This window comes from Brachionichthys hirsutus, chromosome 1 (assembly GCF_040956055.1).
Source record: "Brachionichthys hirsutus isolate HB-005 chromosome 1, CSIRO-AGI_Bhir_v1, whole genome shotgun sequence".
NCBI classification, from domain to species: Eukaryota; Metazoa; Chordata; class Actinopteri; order Lophiiformes; family Brachionichthyidae; genus Brachionichthys; species Brachionichthys hirsutus.
In genome coordinates, this window is record NC_090897.1 from 13,339,071 (window position 1) to 13,361,719 (window position 22,649).

Sequence of the window (22,649 nt, forward strand, 5' to 3'; positions counted from 1 at the left end):
GCCAGCCGGCCCGGAGCGGGGCCAGCCCGGTGAATGAGCTGCTCTGGCTGGCGGGCTGCCATCAGCGCCCCGCGCTGCAGACAATACCCACCTGTGTTCGACGGAGGAGGGGGCTGCTGTGAGAATGGGTGGTGTGTGTACATGTGCACGCTCTCGCACACACACACACACACACACGCATCTACTCATTATACCCCCCCCCCCCCGTCTGTCAACAGGCTCCAGCTCCTGTTTTGGCTCATTGTGTCTGACACGGAGGTTTGAAGGCAAACTCGGAGATGAAAACTGAAACTTGCTTTTTGAGATGGCGGGGGGGCTTTCTAATTGACGTGGGGTCTATTGGTTGCTTATGGAAGTCTGTTCAAAGGACACCCCCTCCAATTGACGCCAGACCCCCCCCCCCCCCCCCCCTCCCCTCCCACCCCAGTTGGATCCTTGCACAAACGTGCCGGAGGCTAGAGCGGTGAGGGGAGGGTGCAGTAACTCTCTGGTTACTGCATAGAGGATTCCACTGCCAGATGGTTACCATGGCAACGCTTTTCGATTCCTGCAACACTGCCAGCATGCCACCCCCCCCCCCCCCCATCCTCCTCTATTTCACACACACACACCAGACCTGTGTGATTGTAAGATTACGTTGTGAATCCGTATTTGATTCGGAGACGATGGCCGCGCACATTTAAAAGCGGATCTGATGTTTAAATGTTTAAATGTCTGTGCATTCGTTAAACGCTCATTGATACCACTAGTATCAAGCGACACGCTCCTGAACCAGAGGACCTCGGCACGCGACTGGATGCTAATGTCGCGTCGCTTCCAGAGGGGGATGTGCATGTTGGCAGGCGAGCACGTTTGCACGGCGAGTGAATGTGACATGCACCTATCTACAGGCGTGAAGGTCACAGTGCATGTACCTCGTGAAAATACACACATTTATATTGCGGAAATCCAAATTCGGCAATACCATTCTATTCTTCAATTTGTTGCGGCGACTATCTCTCTCATGTCTTCGCGTGAATCAGAGGCAGCATTCTGCAGGCGCTTTGCTGGGATGCACGGGGGGGGGGGGGGGGGGGGAGGACGACACACCAACCAGTCAAACTCAGCTTTACAGCTGTAATAAAGTATCGTCAGCAATGTGTTAGCTCGAGACAGAATCGCTTTGCATCAGACAGCCGTTCCTCTGACAGCATAAATGTTTGTTAGCGCTGCCGTGAGAAGATGTCAGAACATGAAGTGTGTGTGTTTTATCAATGTTTGATTTGTTTGCCTGTGTGTGTGTGTGTGTCTCAGAATAGAGAACACAGAAGGAGGGCAGCGTGATTGTCTTCGGCATCAGACGCGGAGCATGCGTGTTCATCTGCTTCACTGTTGGGGGGGGGGGGGGGGGGGGTTGTAGTCTACTCCCCATAGACGCAGTCAGATTCTGTAACTGTTCAGAATTAACAACTGTAATTTGAAAGGCGAGCGTTTCACATTTGATATGATACAGTTTCAGTTTTCAATCAGCTGACTGAGCGCCGTTTGATGTCAAACTCCCTTCCAGGTGTCTGAATCCACGATTACCAACTACTCGCATCAAGCCAGCTGTTTCCCCCCCGCCCCCCCTTGTGAGCTGATGAAACACAAATGCAAGTTGTAATTTGCTCTCTAAAATCAGGTCGGGCACCTCATCTGAAGTATTTGCTGCAGAGCCCTGAACTTGCAAATCGCATGCTAAACAGTCCAATTGTTGCCACATGGCCACACCGCTTCCGACGGTGCGCCCAGTGCCTGGCTCCGTGGACGGTGAGATCACTGTCCCGGGCCCCCCACCCCCGGGGTGTGGACACATGGCGTCACCCCCCCCCCCCATCTCAGTCCTTTGTCCTCCCGCTCGCCTGACAAGCCGCAACGCTTCCAAGAACTGTTTTGAGCCTTTTCATTAAGCCTCTCACTTCCATGATCGATGTCAGTCCTCTGATTGGCGTCCACCGCTGAAGACGAAGACGAGCGCCGAGGGGGAGGGGGAGGGGGTGGGGGTGGGGGGGGCGAGATCAGACATGAGGAGACCTGCGGGTAAAGTGAACTTTAAAAGTGCAAAAACCCACAGTGCAATTACCTGGTTAATGCTAATCAAACTGGTAGCTTTTTGTCTCCTGACGGCACGAAACAGACCAAAGGTGCACTACGTGTACCCTGGTTCAGGGCTGGACGGCCCTCCCCGGCCAAGATGGGGGTCCTTTTAATATGGTTAGGACGGATTATGGCGTTGTCTGCACATCAAAAGAGCCAAAAGCAATTATCGCCCCTGCCTTTCAACACGAGGCGCTCCTCCTCCTCCTCCTCCTCCTCCCAGCAAACAGCCCAGGCTCCTTGTAGCACGCCAGCAGCCCCACGCTAATGGATGGATTCATCACTCATCCAGGCCTTTCATGTATACAGTATTAAGCAATCATGGCGCGCAGTCGCCGCCGCCACTTCGGTTGGTCCCAAAAATAGACTGAGCGTCAAGAGATAATTAGAGGCGTCGCACGAACAGGTTCGCGCCGGTTGGAAAGACTAGCGAGACTGGAAACCAGCATTCTGTGCCTGCAGGTGATGTTTGTGAAGCGTTGTCTTTTTTTATTTATGCCTTTATTTCTTTGCCTGATGTTATTCAGGGCGAGAGCAGCGGCGGTTAGCTTTGCTCCGTCATTACCATAATCCCCCCCCCCCCCCCCCCCCCCAGTCAGAGGGGGTCTTCTCTTCGCCCTTTGTGCTGTCTGCGCTCATGACAGGAACTAAATGGATGTGGATAAAAGTAGTCCCCGTGCCCCCCCCCCTCTCCATCTGAAAGCACTCACACACACACACACACACCGCTCTTGCCAAATTACTCTCATAGTTTCACTTTTCTCCAAAGTGCCGGCGCCTGAGCGCTTGAACAAAGGTGCTCCCTGGACCCCCACCGTGCATTAAAGTCGACCCAGAGTCCTGTCGGCAGTCAGATGAAGCCATTAAAAGCCCTTTTTCATTCCTCGCTCCTTCTGTGCATCGCGGAGCCCCCCCCCCCCCCCCTTAAAAACACTTAGCAACGAGCTGTTCAAATATTTCTATCATTTCTTAAATCCTTTTATCAAAGACTCGGCGCAACGCCAAGGCCTAAACTCGATTCGTTCTCAGTGTAGAGAAGCAGCTGCACCTGTCCGGGGGCTCGACGCTCGGGGGACGGCGGATCCATTTGCAGGTAAACTTTGCCCCTCCTCTTTCCTCTTATGCATCGTAGGGAAACCGTAACTTGAACAAATTTCAGCCGAATGAGTCCTGAATCCTCAGTGAGGACAAACCTTTGAGTTTTGCTCCGTTGGTCGGACAAAAGAAGCAATTAAAAGGACTTTACGCGGGGGGGGCTGTGCGAAACCAATTCTTGCTACCTGTAATTAATTGTTAATGGCGCTCCTCACGGCTTTAATGCTGATACCGCTCCACCGGGACGCGTCTGTGGACGGCTCCCTGCAGTCCCATCATTTCTGCCCAACTCGCCTCCCTCGCTGTTTGTTTTCTCTTCCTGTTTCCTTTGGTCTGAGGCGCCCCCCACACCGGCAGCCCCCCCCCACAGTAGAGCCGTTACCTGCCCATGAAGATAATTACGCTCTGTGTTCCCGGCTAATTCCGGCGGGTGCGCTGCTCCTCGTATCGCTGCACAACAGCAGGTCTCAATGTGGACTCTTCCGGCTTTCCTGCAGAGCTCGGTTTAATCACAGCCCCCCCCCCCCCACCCCCCACCCCCCTTTTCTTTGCCAACCACAGCCATGAATTTCCAATCCACTTAGCCCCCACCCACCCACCGCACGTGGATTTACGCCTGTGTTCTGTTCGTACACATGAATACATGTGCATTTTAAAGGCACCCGGGTGCACGTGCAAATCTGTAAGCAACCGTGTCAGCACGACTGGAATAATTGTGAGCGATTACCAAGCGAGCGTTCAATCACAATCCTCACGAGCGTGTAAACCGGGGCAGAGGCGGCCCCCGCGAACCGGGAACGACCGTCCTGCCTCTCGGCTAACCTGCAGCCTGCTAGGGCGCCGTTAATAATGGAATGAAACACTCGGACGTGATGGAGCGGGCAGGGGGGGAGCCCATCGAGAAGCACTCTGGTCGAGGCAAGCTATTAAATACCCAGACTATTTGTGGTGACTAATAGTATTTCTGCTTTCCTACAGATTAAAGTCTTTGCGTACTTTGCATCTCGCCGCCGCCGCCGTTCCGCTGTTTGCTCGACAAAGATGGAGTCTGGACGCCGCTGCCGCCCGGCTGCAGCCGCGTGTGTTTGCTTTGACTGTGTAACTTACACAGCTGCACATTAATCCACTATTTTTTTTTTATATAATTGCTATTAATATCTTTTTCGTGCAGTTTAGCCACTTCGTCGCTGCTAATGACTGAGCTGCGTGACTGAAACAAATACGTCCCAGCAGATGTGTTCTCTATTTAACCTGTCACACGGCCATATATTCCTGCTCACGCAGAGCCAACTGGGGGGGGGGGGGGCGGCAGCTACTTGTGTATTTATACATTCATAGCGTGTTGATGCATGCTCCATGAAACACACACACACTCACACAGGGGCCTTATTCTTGTGTAGGAGATTAGGGTTCAGGGCCGGCGTGGCGGCTGCTGAGTCACTGAGCACAAATCATTACTGCTCATCAGTCGCCGCCACTCCGCTGCTTATTTACTCGCCAGCGTCGTTTTTCGGAGACTCGGACACTCAGGCGGACACACACACACACACACACACATCCCCCTCATTACGCATCGGGATCGGAGGAAAGACGTCAGGGGTGGGCGGGGGGGGGGGGGGGGGAGCATTTGTTTGGGGAGGGATGTGCTGAGAAGGGTCAGCGCTATGCACAATTCACCGCAACTTCAAAGCCCGGTCTCAATAAAGTTTTTACAGCTTATCTGTGGGCTTATTTGTGACAGAAAAGTGTTGCCTCAGCAACACACGGGCCCCGATCCGATCCAATGCATCTCCAGTGAATTATTTATGTACCGCCAGGCCACAGTGTATGCAGAATAATATGGGAGAATGACATCATATTTTATTGATATAGGGCTCACTGATCAGATTGGTGAGATGACTTCATATGCAGGCCATGAGATGAGGAGGTGGGGACGACGTCGCGGAAAAAAATATACCAATCTGGGGCCGCCTGATTGTTTCAAGTTGTTCCATCGATCGTTCCTCGTTCCAGCTGTCAGAGTCCCAGAGCTCTCTGCGATTTCTGCCCGGTCGCTGGACACGAGAGTCGACCAGCAGAGTGCGACTGGGACCAGAGCGCTCCAGCAGAGATCGCATAGATCTGCTTAGATCTACCGGGGGTTGTAGGTTCGAACACTCAAAAGGGAAGTTCGGCTGCTCTGATGCAATCTGCCACGACACAAGTCTGTGTCAAACACTCGCAGTCTCTGCTTCCTGTGCTTTCATGGGGGTGGGGTGGGGGGGCAGATGGATAAAGACGGAACGGGGTGAGGGGGGACGCCCTTTGATGGGCTAAGTCACCACGCACACACACACGCACACACACACACTGCACGATAGATCCGCGATACAATCTGTCAGTGCACAGGAAACAGGATTCATCTATCTGACTTGTTGAGGCACGCTGGCTGTTGCGTAGATATCTCTGTTTTGTTGTGGACTGTCAACTCGGTTCTAATGATGCCGTGTGATTGCTGCAGAGGAAACCAGAAATGCTTCTGTTGTCTTCATTCCGAGGCCTTTCGATCTCTGAAACGCACAGCTGGAGGCCATGTTGGAAAAATAACTATTCAACCCTCTTTGCATTGGCAAAATAGTCTATTTAGCAGAAACCAAATCACACAGGTAACCGGTATTGCAAGCGTTTTTCACAAATATGACACAATTAGATTGACAATTCAGCCTCTCTATGACTGAATCCCTCAGAGACCTTTTGGCTACTGTGACCTGAACAAAGGCCTCCAGTTACGTGTTGACGCCACAGCATTTTGGTTGTGGATAGGGTGGGACACTCGGGTCGTTTTCACACTGGCCCAAGAGGACTCGGTTTGATTGGGCAGCTGAAGGTCCCAACATTGTTGCATTTATAATTTATTGAAATGTCTGCTTTCGCACTGTGGTTTCTAATGCGAAGCGAACTTTTTGAGCAGCATCACGTGGTTGAAAGGGGCGCTCGTCGATTGGACGCATGTTTGTTTTGGTTTGGAGTGAGCCAGTTAGTCTAATGTTAGTCTAAAGCATAAAGACAAACAGAAGGCAGCAACAAACGGTGGAGCTTCCACCTGAAAGGACCGATGTGTCTGTAGTAGCTCGGAAATTCACACCGACCGAGAGGAATAAACAGTCGGGGTGAATGATTCCATGATTGTTCATTAATCCTCATGGCCTGACCTCGGATAAGATGGATGGATGGATGCAGGAAGGAATGGATGGATGGTCCAAATCTATAAAGAACGTAAGCTGTGTTCTGTGATGTTGGACGAATGGACAGACATGATGCCCATACTGATTGAGTGAATTTGTCCCCGCCGCCGCTGGACGTTCAGACTTCATCTAAGTCAGGCGGACTGAAGCCAGAATTCTTCAGAGGCACGCTGGAATACGGCGACATTCACCACGCCGTGTCCTACTCCAAATGTTTGTCTTTATTGGACAAAAAAAAAAAACACCCCCCTGCTGCTGTCGCTGCTCCTCTTCCTCACCTGCAATATGATCCGCATTAGCATTGCCACCGGGCTGGGAAGCTCCTTCTGTCTGTGCCTGAGAGCGGAGATAAGCTCCCTCCATAATGAGGGTTCGGCCTCGATGGAGCGGCAGGAAGAGCGTCGCACACGGGATCAGGGAATCTCAGCGCAGGTCACACACATGCATTTATGTCAGAATCAGCCTCCGTGACCAATTTGCTGTTAGGTGAGGGGGGGGGGGGGTCACGCCATGCGTCGCTTACCCTTCCTTCCCAAATCCACAACGTCCTGCCAGCTCTTCTGTTGTAGCCACACCCCCAGAGACCGACGCAGGCCTCCACAGTCGCCAGCGAGGCGAAGACGAGAAAAGCTGGTTGCAATGGAACAAAGGTGCGAACAAAGAAATGCAATGGAGGAGCAGACCTTTCCTTTTTAGATTTGTGGCTCATTCAGTGTTTGGTATAAACAGATTTACAGACACACTTACTATTCTACTGAAATGCCAGCCTTCAAAACTCTGTCGTTTTTTTTTATAGATTTGAATAGTGGAAATGATCTGGTTAGGCTCATCTCAATGTCCAAGTTATTTTTAGTTTTGGTGCCGCTGGTGCGCCACACTGCGCCGAGCACACCGGTAAATAATGAGCAGAACCAATAGAGAGCTTTAAATTCATATCAGTCAAGAGTCAGATTATATTTTGTATATTTTTTTAAATGTAAAACAAAATAGCTACAAATGAGGGGAGCAGTGACACAAAGCATGTGATAAATACACCTACACACTAGCCGGCCGTGTAACTCATAATGCTGTAAAAAGTTGTGTTGGCAGTTTTTATCTCACTTGACAAAGAAAATAAAAAATAAACAAAAAGATCCTTAACAAAAAAAAAAGTTCTACCATTTCAGAAACGGCACTTTCAAGATCCTTGTTTTTCCCAATATACTTCCTTCGAGACAAAGCAAACTGTTTTCTGGCTTCGATGGCCACAGTTCTAACGTGTCAGAGACCTGAAGGCGGTCTCTTCATTTCGCAGTCTAACTACGCCCTTGGTGCCGACGCTTAACCCCTTTAACCACATTTAACGGGACCATTATCGCTGTCTTCAGATAGCGCTCCCTCCTGGGCTCCAGCTTCTCCACAGAGCTCGGGACATTTATTTTAAGGTTTTCTTTTTTTGGGGGGGGGGTCATCCCGTCTCAAGTAAAGCAGTAATTGAGTCTCCTTCCAGTGTCTGCTCGAAGCCTTTCATCTCCTTTTCTCCAGTGTTAAATGGTTTTTTGTGCAGAATCGCTGCGAACATGCAACGACTGGCTGCTCTTTTCTTATCAGGAGGTCGCTTAACGGTAACGTCCTCGCCGACCGACCGCTTTGAAGCTGCGAGCTCGCCGTGTAGAGACCAAGAGACGCTGGGTGTGCAGCGTCTATAAGTCTGTTTTAAAGAGGGGAGGTGTGCTCCGGGTCGAAGGCAGGAAGGCGCTCTGATGTCGAGCCGTTGCCGGGGCGAGACCACAGACTGGAGAACATGTCGAGACCTTCTGTTTCTCCATCTGAAGAGGAAGACTTGTAAGCGCTATGGGCCAGCGTAATAGTCTGTAATTGTTCATTGAGGCTTTTAAAAAGGGGCTGACTCGCCTTTCTTGCCGTAATTAGCAGCATTTGCATGCAGATGCTTATCTTGACAAGGACGGAAATTGAGATCGTTTTCAAATGTTTTTGTGTCTGGAGCTGTAATTGGCAGCGAGCTTTATCGGAGGCCGATTGGACACGCTCGGTCGCTCAAAGCAGCCCGAGTCGGAGGCTGACATCAGCTGGGTGCTGGACGCCACCTCCAGGACGTGCTGCATGTTCAGCTCCAGCTCCTTGGGTCGACGCTGGGCTCCAGTCTCCCCACCTTGTGGGAGTGGAGCTGCGCTTCATTCAACTTTGATAGTTCTTTGCTTATGAAAAACTCACTTTTCCCATGTTTCTACACTATTATGGTGGTTTTGGGTCCTTATCAACCCCAAAACAGCAAAATAAACCATCCAGTCAATCCTGCAGAGTTCTGTAATCAAGTACAGAAACGCTTCTGGAAGAAATCTCTCTTACTGTGATGTCACAGTACGAAACCGTACACAAGGTGTGTGTGCACATGCATGCACTTTCATTGCAAGCGCAATGAATTTAGTTTAGTTTTGGTTTCAGAGGCGTTTCTGACCGAGCTGTTTGAGACAGGAAAGGGAGACGCTGTCCTGCAGCATCTGTTTGCTATTTTAACCCAAGACTGTCACAGATCTTTCATATTTAGTGTCTGGGAACTGCGTTAACTTGCGGAAAAAGAGTATAATATGGGATCTAAGAAAAAAAAAAGCCACAAAAATGACAGCAGCCAAGGAGGAAATAGGCAGCGACTCAGACTTTGAAATCCAATCCTGAAAAATCGCTGGGTGTTTGACTTTGCAAGGCATAGCGGATTATATCGATTTTTTTTTTCTCTGTCTGTGTGTGTGTGTTAGCGAGAACTAGGGGCAAGAGAATAGACTATTGTGTTACATTAAAAAGTCTATAGGAGATCTCATTCCAGCCACATGATGCTCTCTGGGGTCAGGGCCAGTGGGGACGGGGTGGAGCTGGTGGGTGGCAAGATGAATGCGCTTTCCTGTCTCCGATGGCGATCTCATCCGTTGTTCAGAGAGAAAGGAGGAACTCGGCTCAATCTGCCCCGGATGTCAACTACTTCCTGGCCGTGTTTGCCCTCTGATGGCTGGTTTCACCACCGTATCGGATAACTTATCCCTGCACGGCCGAACTCGGTAATGCCGTGAAGATCAGAAAGTTTTACGCTGGATTTTGAACTTATTTTGATCCGTGTTGCGTTTTCTGGCCGTTCTGCTGGTTGGTTGGAGAGTTTGATTCCGCTCTAAAGCCTCACCTTTGCTGCGCCGTGATATTTTTAAGTTGACTTTTCTCTTGCCAACAGCAAAGGTCAGCCCAGCTCACAGAAACTGTCATTAGGCGATGTTTTAACCTTTTAGTTTGCTGCTCTTTAACGTTCCAGTTATGCACCTGGAGGCGATGTTCTTGACGTTCCCTCACACCGTACCCACGGACCATCTCCAGAACCAGTTCTCACAGTGTGCATCTCTGTAGCTGTCGTCTCAGCGGGGCAATCCTTCATCAGGGGCCCCGTGGGGAGCCTGATAAGAAGGGGGAATTTGAGCCTCAATCAGTGCTGGTTAATTGTCACAACCTGGGGAGATGTGTGTGTGTGTGTGTGTGTGTGTGGGTGGGGGTTCCCCATCTGCCCAATCCCTCCTGGATCTCTGTTTCTTCCTCCGACACACTGCTGTTGTGTTCTTGTAAATTTTCTTTCTTCTTTCCTTAACAAATATACATTATGCATATGATCCACGGGACAAGCTCTTACATAAGAGCAACGTTAGCGGAGTTTAGCCAGAGTTGCGAGGCGCCACTCGGAAGCGGTTTAATCGAGACTTATGCAAAGCCATGACAGAGGAATACAAATATGCATGTTTTAGAAACACGGGTTCCGAATGTTGCTGTAATTGTTGATGAAAAATTAATGCCGCGCTAATGAGTGAGTGCGAGACATCAGTCACGAAGCGATGCAGGGCCGTTTCCCTGCTTGTTAGAGGGAGCCATTTGTCTGCTCAACACGCGGCATGCTACGAGTTTAAGTCGCAGCCCAACCATCCGTCTGAGGTTAATCTCCTGTCCTGGGTTTTTGAATTAAAGGCTCGATTTTTTATCTCGGTGGGATTTTCAGTATTTTTCTCATCCAGTCTTTCTATTAACTGACCTTTGATTTGATGACGCTTCAGGTTATCAGCATTTCAATTGGCCTCTTGGACCATGAACATATTTTTGATGAAAGTAAATATCGATCAGAATTGAATTGTTTCTCTGTCTGCCAGGTCATGGTGGATTTGAAGAGGTCTTCCTCAAGTCCACCATGAGATGAGACATGTCTGACTTTTAGTTTCCACATTTTCCCTGGCTTGGCGTATTAATTAATTGTAAATTAATTACTGCTATATTACCGTACGCCATCATTCTGAATAGAAAGATTGCAGTGGTGTGAGGAATGAGAATCCCTGTAGTTTGCAGTAGGGATGATCAGATCTCGTGATCGGAAATCGATCCCGATCCCGAGCGTGCGGACTCGATTGGAATCGGACCGCATAGCTCCAGATCTGGAGTTATGCGGTGGCACAGAGTGAGCCCGCAGTGTGTACGGCATGACATCACTTCCTGTGGTACTATTGGTTGAACGCTGGCAAAATACGGAAGCAGCTTGAAGCGAGTCGCGCGAGTACGTCTGCGGTGTGGAAGCATTTTGACGTGGATGAGCAAAACCTTGCGATTGAGGTGCCGGTCATATTATTTTAAATACTTTAAATTACTTGAATGTTCAAGCTACGCCACATAAGTGCTCTGTTTAAGAGATAAATGTTGATATAAGATAATTAAAATAAAAAATAAGGGACATCCTTTTTGCAGACGACGTGATCCCGTTGACTTCATCAGGCCACGCCCTCCAGCTCTCACTGGATCGGTTTGCAGCCGCATGTGAAGCGGCCGGGAGGAGAATCAGCACCTCTAAATCCGAAGCCATGGTTCTCAGCCGGAAAAGGGTGGAGTGCATCCTCCAGGTCGGGGAGGAGATCCTGCCCCAAGTGGAGGAGTTCAAGTACCTCGGGGTCTTGTTCACGAGTGAGGGAAGAATGGAGCGAGAGATCGACAGACGGATCGGTGCAGCCTCTGCAGTGATGCGGACCCTGCACAGATCCGTCATGGTGAAGAGAGAGCTGAGTCGAAAGGCGAAGCTCTCCATTTACCGGTCGATCTTCGTTCCTACCCTCACTTATGGTCACGAGCTTTGGGTAGTGACCGAAAGAACAAGATCGCGGGTACAAGCGGCTGAAATGAGCTTCCTCCGTAGGGTGGCTGGGCTCTCCCTTAGAGATAGGGTGAGAAGCTCAGTCATCCGGGAGGAGCACGGAGTAGAGCCGCTGCTCCTCCGCGTCGAGAGGAGCCAGATGAGGTGGCTCGGGCATCTATTCGGGATGCCTCCCGGACGCCTCCCTGGTGAGGTGTTCAGGGCACGTCCCACCAGTAGGAGACCTCGGGGAAGACCCAGGGCACGCTGGAGAGACTGTCTCTCGGCTGGCCTGGGAATGCCTCAGGGTCCCCCCGGAAGAGCGAGAGGAAGTGGCCGGGGAGAGGGAAGTCTGGGCTTCCCTGCTTGGGCTGCTGCCCCCGTGACACGGCCCCGAATAAGCGGATGAGGAAGAGATGAAATGAGATCCTGGATGATTTCCAGACAATCATTCTGCTCATCCCATTAACCAGTAAATAATTTGAGAAGGATCTATCTGCATTGATTTAAAAAGAAACCGAAGCCGATGTCGTTGCAGCGACTCAGTCAAGCTTTTTCCAGGCCTCCAGAGTTTTACAAAGGCAGCAAGCAGACTGGATGACAAAGAGCTGTGAGCTGAAAAATTGGACCCCCCCTTAAATCTCCCAGTTGAACGGGTGCCAGTGCAGGACGGCCCAGTGTGTGCTGGGCAGCCCAAACATTTTGTCCAGCGCTTCATGGCTTGCCCTCAAACACTCATTTTATCAAGTGCTGCTGGGAATGCTGGGAATACCAGAGTCAGTGGGTTGTGGTATCCCAGATCATAGTGACCTCCCACAGGCATGTCGGGGATTATATCTGGCATCGCCGCTCAAAGGCTTCCTAAAGTGGACACGCCGGCTGGAACCGGCCCGATTTTTCTGCCTTGCTTCACTTTATCCGTGTTACTTTTTAGTTTTCCTTTATTTTCCCCTCAGCTTGCTGTTTAGTCTTTTCTCAGGCGTGTTAACCGAGCAGTTCTGAAAACCAGCTTTGCTCCCGATTCTGCTGGTGAAATCAGTTTGTCCATTGAAAACCGTCCAACACTCTGTGGCAGGAAGTAGCGAGGCAGAGATGGCTATCTGCATTAGCATCATTAACGCTGATGCCGAGGATGGAAGGGCGACAAATGGATTCATGCACGAGCCACAGGTAGAGCGTGGCCGTGTGCAGCGCAGACACGGGGAGCGTGCACGCACATCTCGTGAACGTGCACCCGTTGTGACATCACAACGGGGGGAGAATGCAACCAGACATGTTGATTCCAGAACTACGCTGGATTGACTGGATGGTTTAATTTAGTCGTTTTTCGGTTTGCAATGACCCAAAAATACAAAATATGAGTGTAGGAACTTGGGGAAAGTGTTGTTGTTGTCTTTCATATGTCCCGTTTAAGTTTTCAACCTTTCATTTTATAGATGTTCAACTAATAGTGTGCATACAGATACAGTACACATACCTCATACTGCGCTACTCTGGGAGCTGCAGCTCTCAAACACATCTTCTCCAGAAAAAGCAGACGTTAGTTTTAGATATTGCAATCCTTCCACCTGCATCTTGATCTGTATGGAAGGTTTCCATCCATCCATCCGTGATGGGTTGATAGTGGCCTCATGCTCTTCCTCGTTACTTTATAAGCGTCTTCAGTTCTGATGTCTGGGTATTCCTTACGCAACAGGAGCAAAGAGCAAAATGCAGCTTTTTATTTCAGTAATATGTGAGCGATGTAATTGCCGTGTTCCAGTAATTGTAAATGAAGGTTAAGCGTGTTTACTTTTCAGCATGTTCCAGGTTTCCACGTCCCGCCGTCCGAGTCACAGAAGGGCCTCTGTTGATTAAAATGGGACTGCGTTTTGAGAGTGGTCTGTTCTGCCTGCTGTGACTCAATAAGGAGGGGGTAGTCAATATGGCGGCTCCAGACGGCGGCTCAATGAGGGGAAGAGGCTTGCTGCTGAGCCAAGCGTAGAATAGGAGAGAACAGGGGGTCTTTGTGTGGAGAGCTGACCCTCGCCACTCCTCCGCATTGCCTTTTCTGCAGTATTAGAGCAGGAATCAGAAGCTGACCGTGTGGAGAAAAAGATACCCCCCCCATCCCACAAGTGATTTGGACTGTTCTGACTTTGAGTGCAGCTTACCAGACAGGAAGCCCTGCAGCATCTGAAAATGTGCTTTATGCACTGAGTTACAGCTCCATTTGTCCTGCTGTCTCATCTCAGAGACGAGGGGTGTTAGAGACGGGCAGCGAATGAGGGAGCGTGCACAGCCGGACTCACGGGCCCGTTGGACAAAGTGGATTTGGGACAGAGGTAACAGGTTCCACCCATCAAGTAGATCAGTGGTCCCCAACCTTTTTCCTGCCACGGACCGGTTTTATGCCGTGAATTTTTTCGTGGACCGGGGGGGGTATAATTACATTTAAAAAGAGGAATATAATCTTACCAATAAACTTTATATTATGCACTTGCAATAACACAACATCTACTCACCATAAATGGTTGTCCCAATAATTACTTGTCCTTCATGGTTTTTTGTTTCATGAATTCCACATTCTTGTCTTTTAATCCAGATTCTTGTTCTCTATGTCCCGAAGCAGTTTTGAACCCTTCATTGCTCGTTAACGAAGCCAGTCAGCCAGTCAGCTGTTTTACCGAGAAACCCGAGTTTTAAGTCTTAGTCCTCGTTTCTCTTCTTGGAGGTCAACGCCTCCGCTTCTTCCTCCTCTTCTTCCTCCTCTTCTTCCTCCTCAGTTGGACTTTTTTCCTCAGCAAAGAAGCTCTCTAAAGACTTTTGTTTCTTTTTATTAATTTTCGCGAGTTCACGGCTGTTTTTTTTAGCAACGTATCAAGAGGCGATTGTTACGTTGGAGAAAATCCGGTCGTTTTTCAAAATAAAACACCTTTTAGATGCTAATAATCGATAGAACGGAAATTGTATACATTAGTTGTTCTTTCTTTGCGGCCCGGTAACAAATGCCTCACGGACCGGTACCGGGCCGCGGCCCGGTGGTTGGGGACCCCTGAAGTAGATGACTCCCTGTCCTGGGCCGTTGTTCTTCTCTTCTCTGGTTTAGCCGTTATTTTACGGGGGGGGCTCTCGCACCGCGGGGGGGGGCTGAGGAGATTAGACTTCCCACACTGTAATGTGCTTTCTGACACACTCTTCCTTCTTTAAATGCAGCTGTGTTGTTAAAAGCCTGCAGTGGGGTTCACCCATAATGAATTCTGGCATAAAGATGCGTTTGTTCTCCTCGCAGCATTCAAACGATGATTCATTTGATTCTTGTGCGCTCTGTAACCAATAACCGTATCATTCGTTACAAGAGGGAAACGTCGTGGGGGAAATGAATCGGATCTCGCTCGGTTGTGCGCGTCCTCTCACAGCGCGGCGTTCCCTGCGCTGTAACGCCGTGACGTACAATCTGTTGCGTTTCCGTTTCTGCCGTACCTGCACATAAAAAAAACAAAAAGCTGTCACAAGAGTTGGAATTGTAGTTGATCTCAAGCCACTCCCATTGCTCCCACGCCCAGCCCCGCCTTGCCCCTGCCCTGCTCGACTGACTGTTGGTGTTTTTCCTGCAACTCCAAGCAGATGGTTTGCCATTCTGCCCGACATTAGCACCGAAGCTAAGCCCTCCCAGGCTACCGCCTCCTATGGAGGGGATGAAAAGCTGCGGAAGGCAGCTGCTTCGGCTCTGATGGGACGTCAGGACCTTCAAGCTTGTTCCGCTTCCTGCTCAGATGGAGGAAGCGGCTGAAGCTGAGCCTGGAAGCTCCATCCGACCCGCACTCCGCTGCTCCAGCAGTACAGCAGAGATGATTGAGCGTGCCGTGGCTCTTCTGGTCTGCAGGACTGACAACCCCCCCCCCACTGCTACTCCACTCTGGTCTCCCTCCGTCTGTCATGTACTCCATCAGTGAGAATGCATTTTGCTGGCGGTTTTCATATTCGGGCCGCTGTGTAGAGCAGGCAGCTCTGAATTTATTGATTTCCTGAAATCAGCTGCTTTGCTCCAGTCTAATTTAAAAGTACTCACTTACCTCCAAGATTTACAGTGGAAAATGGGCTTTTCTGGCTGAGGGCGTGGAGTATTTTATAACCGTAGTCGCTCCAGTCTCACAGCCAGCTCTGTGCCTAAAGGGATTGTGTGTATAAACGCTGTGCATCAGCAGATCCAGCGGAAACTGGACCAGCCTCAAGGTGGCTGTTTTGTACATGCACCATTGAAGGCCTTGTAATAATAATAAAGGCTTCACACCTCCTCCCCCTAAGGTCCCTTAATTGAATGGCAACAAAAGTGATCTTGTATTTGGTGAAGGGGCGGCTCGAAGCCGGGCCTTCATAGTCCAGCCGGAGTGGCCGACATCCATCAGTGTCCATCGGTGCAGAAGGAGAACGCTCCTTCCTGTTTTCCTACTCCGGTCTTCATCAATGGATTACAAGAAGACAATTTCACATTATAGCCAGACTAGCGTGTTGTCCTGACTTGACTCCCTAATGTAGAAGAAACAAACAAAAAAAAAGACTATTTATTCAAAATGTGCAAATGTTTGTGCTCTCAAGAGAACTAAATGCAAAGCCCTATAATGGACCAGGCAACACGGGGACTCGGTGCCGCAAGGTAGAGGAATTACCTTCTCGTAGTTAAATAGCTGAACCATCGACATAACATCGTCTCTCCTTTTCTGTCTTCCCTCCGTTCGCTCCTCGCTCTCCCCTGGAGACTTTCCATTTCCTTGGGAGAGAGCGAGGATATTTTAAAGTGCATTTAACATTCAGCCTTCTAGTTCTCTCCCTTTGCTGCATTATTAAAATGCCTTCATTCCCTCTTAATTATTTCCCAAGCTCGCCTCCGTCCCTGCAGAACTGGTAATTGGAGTTATTTATCTAAACAATGCCACTGTGTGACTATTAGGGCGGGGGTGCATGAATAATGGATGAGGACGAATGCAAAGCCGCTGCACTTACTCTGCCTTTGGCACGATCCACGTCGGGGCGACGCTGTCATTTAATGCTTGATGACAGGAAATGACAGTGACGCTCAGTGTTTACGCTTTCACCGCCCGCTCTCTACTTAGGCTAAAGCAAGATGTGGCATTTGCTTGCCAGTGAGGCTAAGACTGGGTTAAATTTGTCCGTTCCTCTCGTCCCAGTCCAACAGGGCCTGTGGTTCCGTAATGAATAGCCTTCTGCAGACTCTGGGATGGGCGCAGCGGCTGAAAAGATAGCGTGGACAAAAAGGATGTGTTGCTCTGGAAACATTCCTCTCCTGTTGTGTCCTTTCACTGGGCCGTCGAAGACGATGGCGTCTCAGGAGATGGGAATTTACGCTCACTTCCCATGTGGTTGAATTGCAGAAGCAGCCATGTTTGCAGTTCCTTGTATTCTACAGACTCATGACTGCTAAAGAAAATATAAAAAGAACGTGTTTAAAAGACTTGACCATGTTTAGAATAAAGTGGCCTGTAGTCAGCAAAGGAGACACGTGAAGGTATTACAATAGAATGTGTTCATATCTCTTTGTAGAGCGTCCGGCTAAGATCTGTCCCCCCCCCCCCCACCCCTCCCCCCTGCAGGTTCAGCAGCACAGCCCTTCAGCCCCTTCTGGTTCACGGTGGAGCCCCAGGACACGTTGGCCATCCGGGGCAACTCGGCACTGCTCAACTGCTCGGCTCACAGCGACGCGGCGGCGGCGGCGATGCGCATCGAGTGGAAGAAAGACGGCACCTTCATGAGCCTGGTTTCAGACGAGAGGAGACAAATACTGCCCGATGGCTCGCTGCTCTTCACCCACGTGGTCCACTCCAAGCACAACAAGCCAGACGAGGGCACCTATCAGTGCGTCGCCACCATCGACAACCTGGGCTCCGTCTCCAGCCGCACGGCCCGCCTCTCAGTAGCAGGTAAGGGCTGCTCCACTTATCAGCATAGCTATTTAAGGCATTTGCCCATATCCCATATTTACAGCCCATTATAGAACGGATGGGTTTTTATAGCATCTGGCAGATTGACAAGTTAAAGAGGCCACCTGAGTGTAACCAGTTCATCCTACCAGCATAACACTGAAGCCTCCATTTCCTGAGGAGGGTCAGGTCCTTCAACATCGGCCGGAGGATGCTGAGGATGTTCTATGAGTCTGTGGTCTCTAGTCTATCCTGTTTGCTGTGGTGTGCTGGGGCAGTAGACTGAGGGTATCTAGTCCATCCTGTTTGCTGTGGTGTGCTGGGGTAGCAGACTGAGGGTATCTAGTCCATCCTGTTTGCTGTGGTGCGCTGGGGCAGCAGACTGAGGGTATCTAGTCCATTCTGTTTGCTGTGGTGTGCTGGGGTAGCAGACTGAGGGTATCTAGTCCATCCTGTTTGCTGTGGTGTGCTGGGGTAGCAGACTGAGGGTATCTAGTCCATCCTGTTTGCTGTGGTGTGCTGGGGCAGCAGACTGAGGGTATCTAGTCCATCCTGTTTGCTGTGGTGCGCTGGGGCAGCAGACTGAGGGTATCTAGTCCATCCTGTTTGCTGTGGTGCGCTGGGGCAGCAGACTGAGGGTATCTAGTCCATCCTGTTTGCTGTGGTGCACTGGGGCAGCAGACTGAGGGTATCTAGTCCATCCTGTTTGCTGTGGTGTGCTGGGGTAGCAGACTGAGGGTATCTAGTCCATCCTGTTTGCTCTGGTGTGCTGGGGTAGCAGACTGAGGGTATCTAGTCCATCCTGTTTGCTGTGGTGTGCTGGGGCAGCAGACTGAGGGTATCTAGTCCATCCTGTTTGCTGTGGTGTGCTGGGGTAGCAGACTGAGGGTATCTAGTCCATCCTGTTTGCTCTGGTGTGCTGGGGTAGCAGACTGAGGGTATCTAGTCCATCCTGTTTGCTGTGGTGCGCTGGGGCAGCAGACTGAGGGTATCTAGTCCATCCTGTTTGCTGTGGTGTGCTGGGGCAGCAGACTGAGGGTATCTAGTCCATCCTGTTTGCTGTGGTGCGCTGGGGCAGCAGACTGAGGGTATCTAGTCCATCCTGTTTGCTGTGGTGCGCTGAGGCAGCAGACTGAGGGTATCTAGTCCATCCTGTTTGCTGTGGTGTGCTGGGGCAGCAGACTGAGGGTATGTAGTCCATCCTGTTTTCTGTGGTGCGCTGGGGCAGCAGACTGAGGGTATCTAGTCCATCCTGTTTGCTGTGGTGTGCTGGGGCAGCAGACTGAGGGTATCTAGTCTAGAAACTACGAAGCATCCTTGACTACACCCCCTCACCCCCACCATCAGCTCCTGGTACAACAAAGGAGCACCTGGACAAAGAGACTGAGCCCCCCCCTCAAAAATTGAGGGGGGGGGGCATAGAAAGCCATAGAAAGTCTTTCCTTCCTGTGGCAGTTAAATTATACAATGCATCATCGTAACATTCTATTGCTTTTTTATAGTTTATTATAGTTTACTACTTCTATAAATGCACAATGTGCATACTGTCAATTTGGTATTGCTGTGTCTTGTTGCTGATGGAATTGCCGTCTGGGATTAATAAAGTATTCTGATTCTGACTAATTAAGCACAGGGACTGTAGGGATATGTAGTGTGTGCAAATTAAGGTGATATTATGGGAGCTATGAAAGCTCTTTCTAACAGTATGGTGTACAGAACTAGTTCGTCAATTATTTAAATCCAGTCATTATTCTCTCACTGCCATCCTGCCACAAAGTCCACTGACCTTTCTTATTTTAGTGACAGTCGAGAACGTCCATGGCTGAATTACTCCGTGCCTTTCATACAGCAGCGCCAATGTGAAAGGACGTTATCCATGCCCTCTTTAAACGCCGCTGGACGATCCTGCATAACGCGGCGTTTAACTGCTCACCGGACGTTGGGTCACGCAACAGAGCTCTCTGCTGGAGTAGAAGATGTTCTGTCGGGTGTTAAACTACCGTATTTTCACACCCATAGGACGCGCCTAAAAGTCTTAGATTTTTTTCAAAATGTGCAGCGCGTCCATTGGTCCGCGCGGCCTATTTGTTGTTGTAAGGCGGACTCAGTCAGGCGCCTCGCGGAGTGATACGCTCTTCACCATAGTAAACTATTATGGCGTGTTGACGGAAGTGGCTGCCGAGGCTGCCGGTCCCGCAGCAGAACATGGGAATAGAGCAGCGGAGAGAGAATCCAGCATTAATGAATCCATGGAGGAAGAGGAGGAAGCAAGAAGAAGACCTGCAGCAGCCCGGCTCCTGCGATCGGCGACTCTGTGCGGGCCGATCTCACCGATACGGTCTAAACCGGAGTGAAGCAAGCTAACGGGCTAACTAGCAAGCTATCTTATCATCGTCATCCCCGGTGGATTAACCAAAGAACTCCAACCGCGCGACGTTAAACTGCGGGCTGCGTGGGAGCGCTGGACGACAGGAGGAGAACACAGTTCCACTCAGAGTGGAAGGCAGCGCAGCGCCACAGTTTGACTGGATTGTAGCTGCTTCGGCTAACTGTCTGCTAGCATTGTTGTTCGCTTCACGGCACGGAAAATGACTGACAATGAAGAAAGGGAGCCCGGCATGTTTGACGGAGATCTAGCGCAACACGGAAACAGAGGATGAGGACTTTGATGGGTTTGATTAATGACTCTGTTTTGCTCCGGCTCTATTTTTCAAAACGCGCACTTGTATGCTTGTTTGATTGATGATGATTAAAGATGCGAGTACCAAACTCAGTTTTGCTCCTGCTTTATTGCACCTATCATGCCGGCGCCTTTTGATCCGCGCGCCCTTTGTACGTTTGAAATACCAAAAAATCAGCTGTTAATGAGACTGCGCCGAATCACCAGGTGCGTCATAAAGTCGTGAAAATACGGTACATTTGTGGTGTTTTACCAATAATGGTGTGAATAATCTGTCTCTGTTGAGCAGTTTGGGGGGGGGGGGATCTTTTCAAATCATTATGGGACCTTGAAGCCTCTGGAGATTTGGATTATGCCGTTTCAGCTCTATGAAGTGAGTTTATGTTTGATTTCTGGTTGTTTTTGCACACTTTTAAGATGTGGAGGAAACATTCTGCAGCACAGAGAAGCTCCAGAAATGCTGATGTCAGCAGGAAGATGAGTGGATAGTAATTCGTTTGTTCTTTCTGAGCGAGCCGTTCCTTTTGAGACGCAATATAAGCAACGCTACAGTCCTGTATTTTAAGGAGTTCTTCCTTCAATCTTTCCTTTGTATTTGAAAGGTTTTGTATTTAAATGTTTCTCCTTCATATCAAAAATGCACGACACGATGTCTGCGGACGTGAGAAGACATTCCTGCTGCATTTTTTTTTTTTACCTTGATTGTTTCTTTGCCCTTGAATTTCCGAACCTTTTGTTCTCTCTATAAATTCCAGCTCCTTCCGGGAAGCCCGAGTGCCTTGTCCCACCAGTTAAATGCTTTTAAAAGGCTCTCCCCAATACGAATCCCACAATGTGACCTTGTTCAGTTTGATAACTGCCAGCGACGCGATGATTATGAGGTGTTTTGAGTCAAGTCATGGCCCGGAATTCAATTTGCAGCTGGAGGAGCCAGAGAATGCATTTGATGTGGGCTCGGCCCGGATTTTAAGACGCTCTGGAAAGGCCTCTCATCGACGAGGAGACGGCACGGTGTGAGCGATCTCGGGGGCCGAGTGCCTGTGCGAACGTCCCACCGATGTGTTGACATTGGAAATATGGAGAATATTCTTCTCTCTTCTCTCTTCTCTCAGGGAGTGAGAAAAATGATGCTTCATTGGTCAATTCCCGAACAAAAGGTCTACACATTAGTCTCGTGATTGAGAGAGGTGACCCTATTTAAGGCTGCCGTCTTTGTATTTTAGCGACTCAATGAAGCGTTTAGAGTCTCGAGCTAAAGTGTGCTACTTCAGAGAGAACGTGACTTTGACTTTGCCGGTACATCTTTTTCAAGCGTTGCTCTTTTAGCTACAGAAATGTGCGAGGTCGAAATGCTTTCCCTGAATAATTCGCTGCGTTTACATTGACATTTAATCGGATTAAAAGCCTGATCGGACCCAAATCGGATTAGTCTGACCCAATCATGCTCGATCCGATCAAGATTCTATCCCGATGGAGAGGGGTGGTTTATACCGATCTGGGCGCATGAAAACACTTCCTCCGATGTTTCAATACAAGCCGCATGTCTGTGATGTCAGCTTTACGCGCTTCTGTTATTCCCGGAAGCTAGTTGAAGCAGAGCGAGGGAAAGACAGAACTGGCCAATATCTGAGACAAACACGTTGCCGGAGATATAAAGGAGGAAACTAACACTGCAAACGGGGAAAATGCACAAAATAACGCTAACGTTTCCAGCAGAAAAGGGGCGGAGGGATGTTTTGTTTACAGCGGAAGTCGCTATGGCTTCTTCTTCTACTATTTCCAGTATATTTAGTATAAATTGCGCATGTCAAAATAATTTTGACATTATTTACCCACTTTCGATTTACCCAATCGAAAGTGTGATGCATGATCCTAATCGGATCAATATTTTTAGGGTCCATGAACACAGTGCATCCGATCATCATTTTAATCCGAACTCTGATCGGATTAAAGACATTTTGTCCATGTAGACGCAGCCATTGAGGACGATGGTGCAGCGCAGAGCTTTGGAAACTTCCCGGTGAAACTGAGGCAACTTATCGGGGGAACTTCTTGCTTGATTGATCCTCGGAGTAGTGTTGGTCGACATGTTGACATATGCACCTTATCCAAATTGACGTTTTTGCATATGCGTTGCTGTCTTTCAGTCTTTGTGACCGCACGTTGACAGCACCCAGTCCATCCTGGCACTTCATCAATACCTGCCACCAAAGCTGAATACAGTTGGGACTTATTTCGTTTCTCTGTCAAGAAGGGTTGTGCCATTAGACAGCCTCACAGCCAGCCTCACAGCCAGCCTCACAACCAGCCTCACAACCAGCCTCACAGCCAGCGGGATCTGCCCCGGTCAGCCGCGATGGGACGTTAGAATAAATCCGCTTCTACTTGAAGAGGGGAGAAGGGGACACTTTACTCGTGGAAATTCATAGACATGAAAGCTTCAACCGTTATGTTCATGTTGAACCCATTAATCCCTT

The 22,649-nt window shown here is 49.6% G+C and overlaps 1 protein-coding gene across 1 annotated transcript in view; it reads left to right on the forward strand.

Annotated features, from left to right (window-relative positions):
• The window catches only part of neo1a (neogenin 1a), a 163,069-nt gene that overhangs the window by 54,381 nt on the left and 86,039 nt on the right, over positions 1-22,649 (forward strand). The window contains exon 2 of the mRNA XM_068741802.1: positions 17,166-17,492. Within this exon, the coding sequence (XP_068597903.1) occupies positions 17,166-17,492 (327 nt within the window). The remainder of the gene's footprint in view (positions 1-17,165; positions 17,493-22,649) is intronic.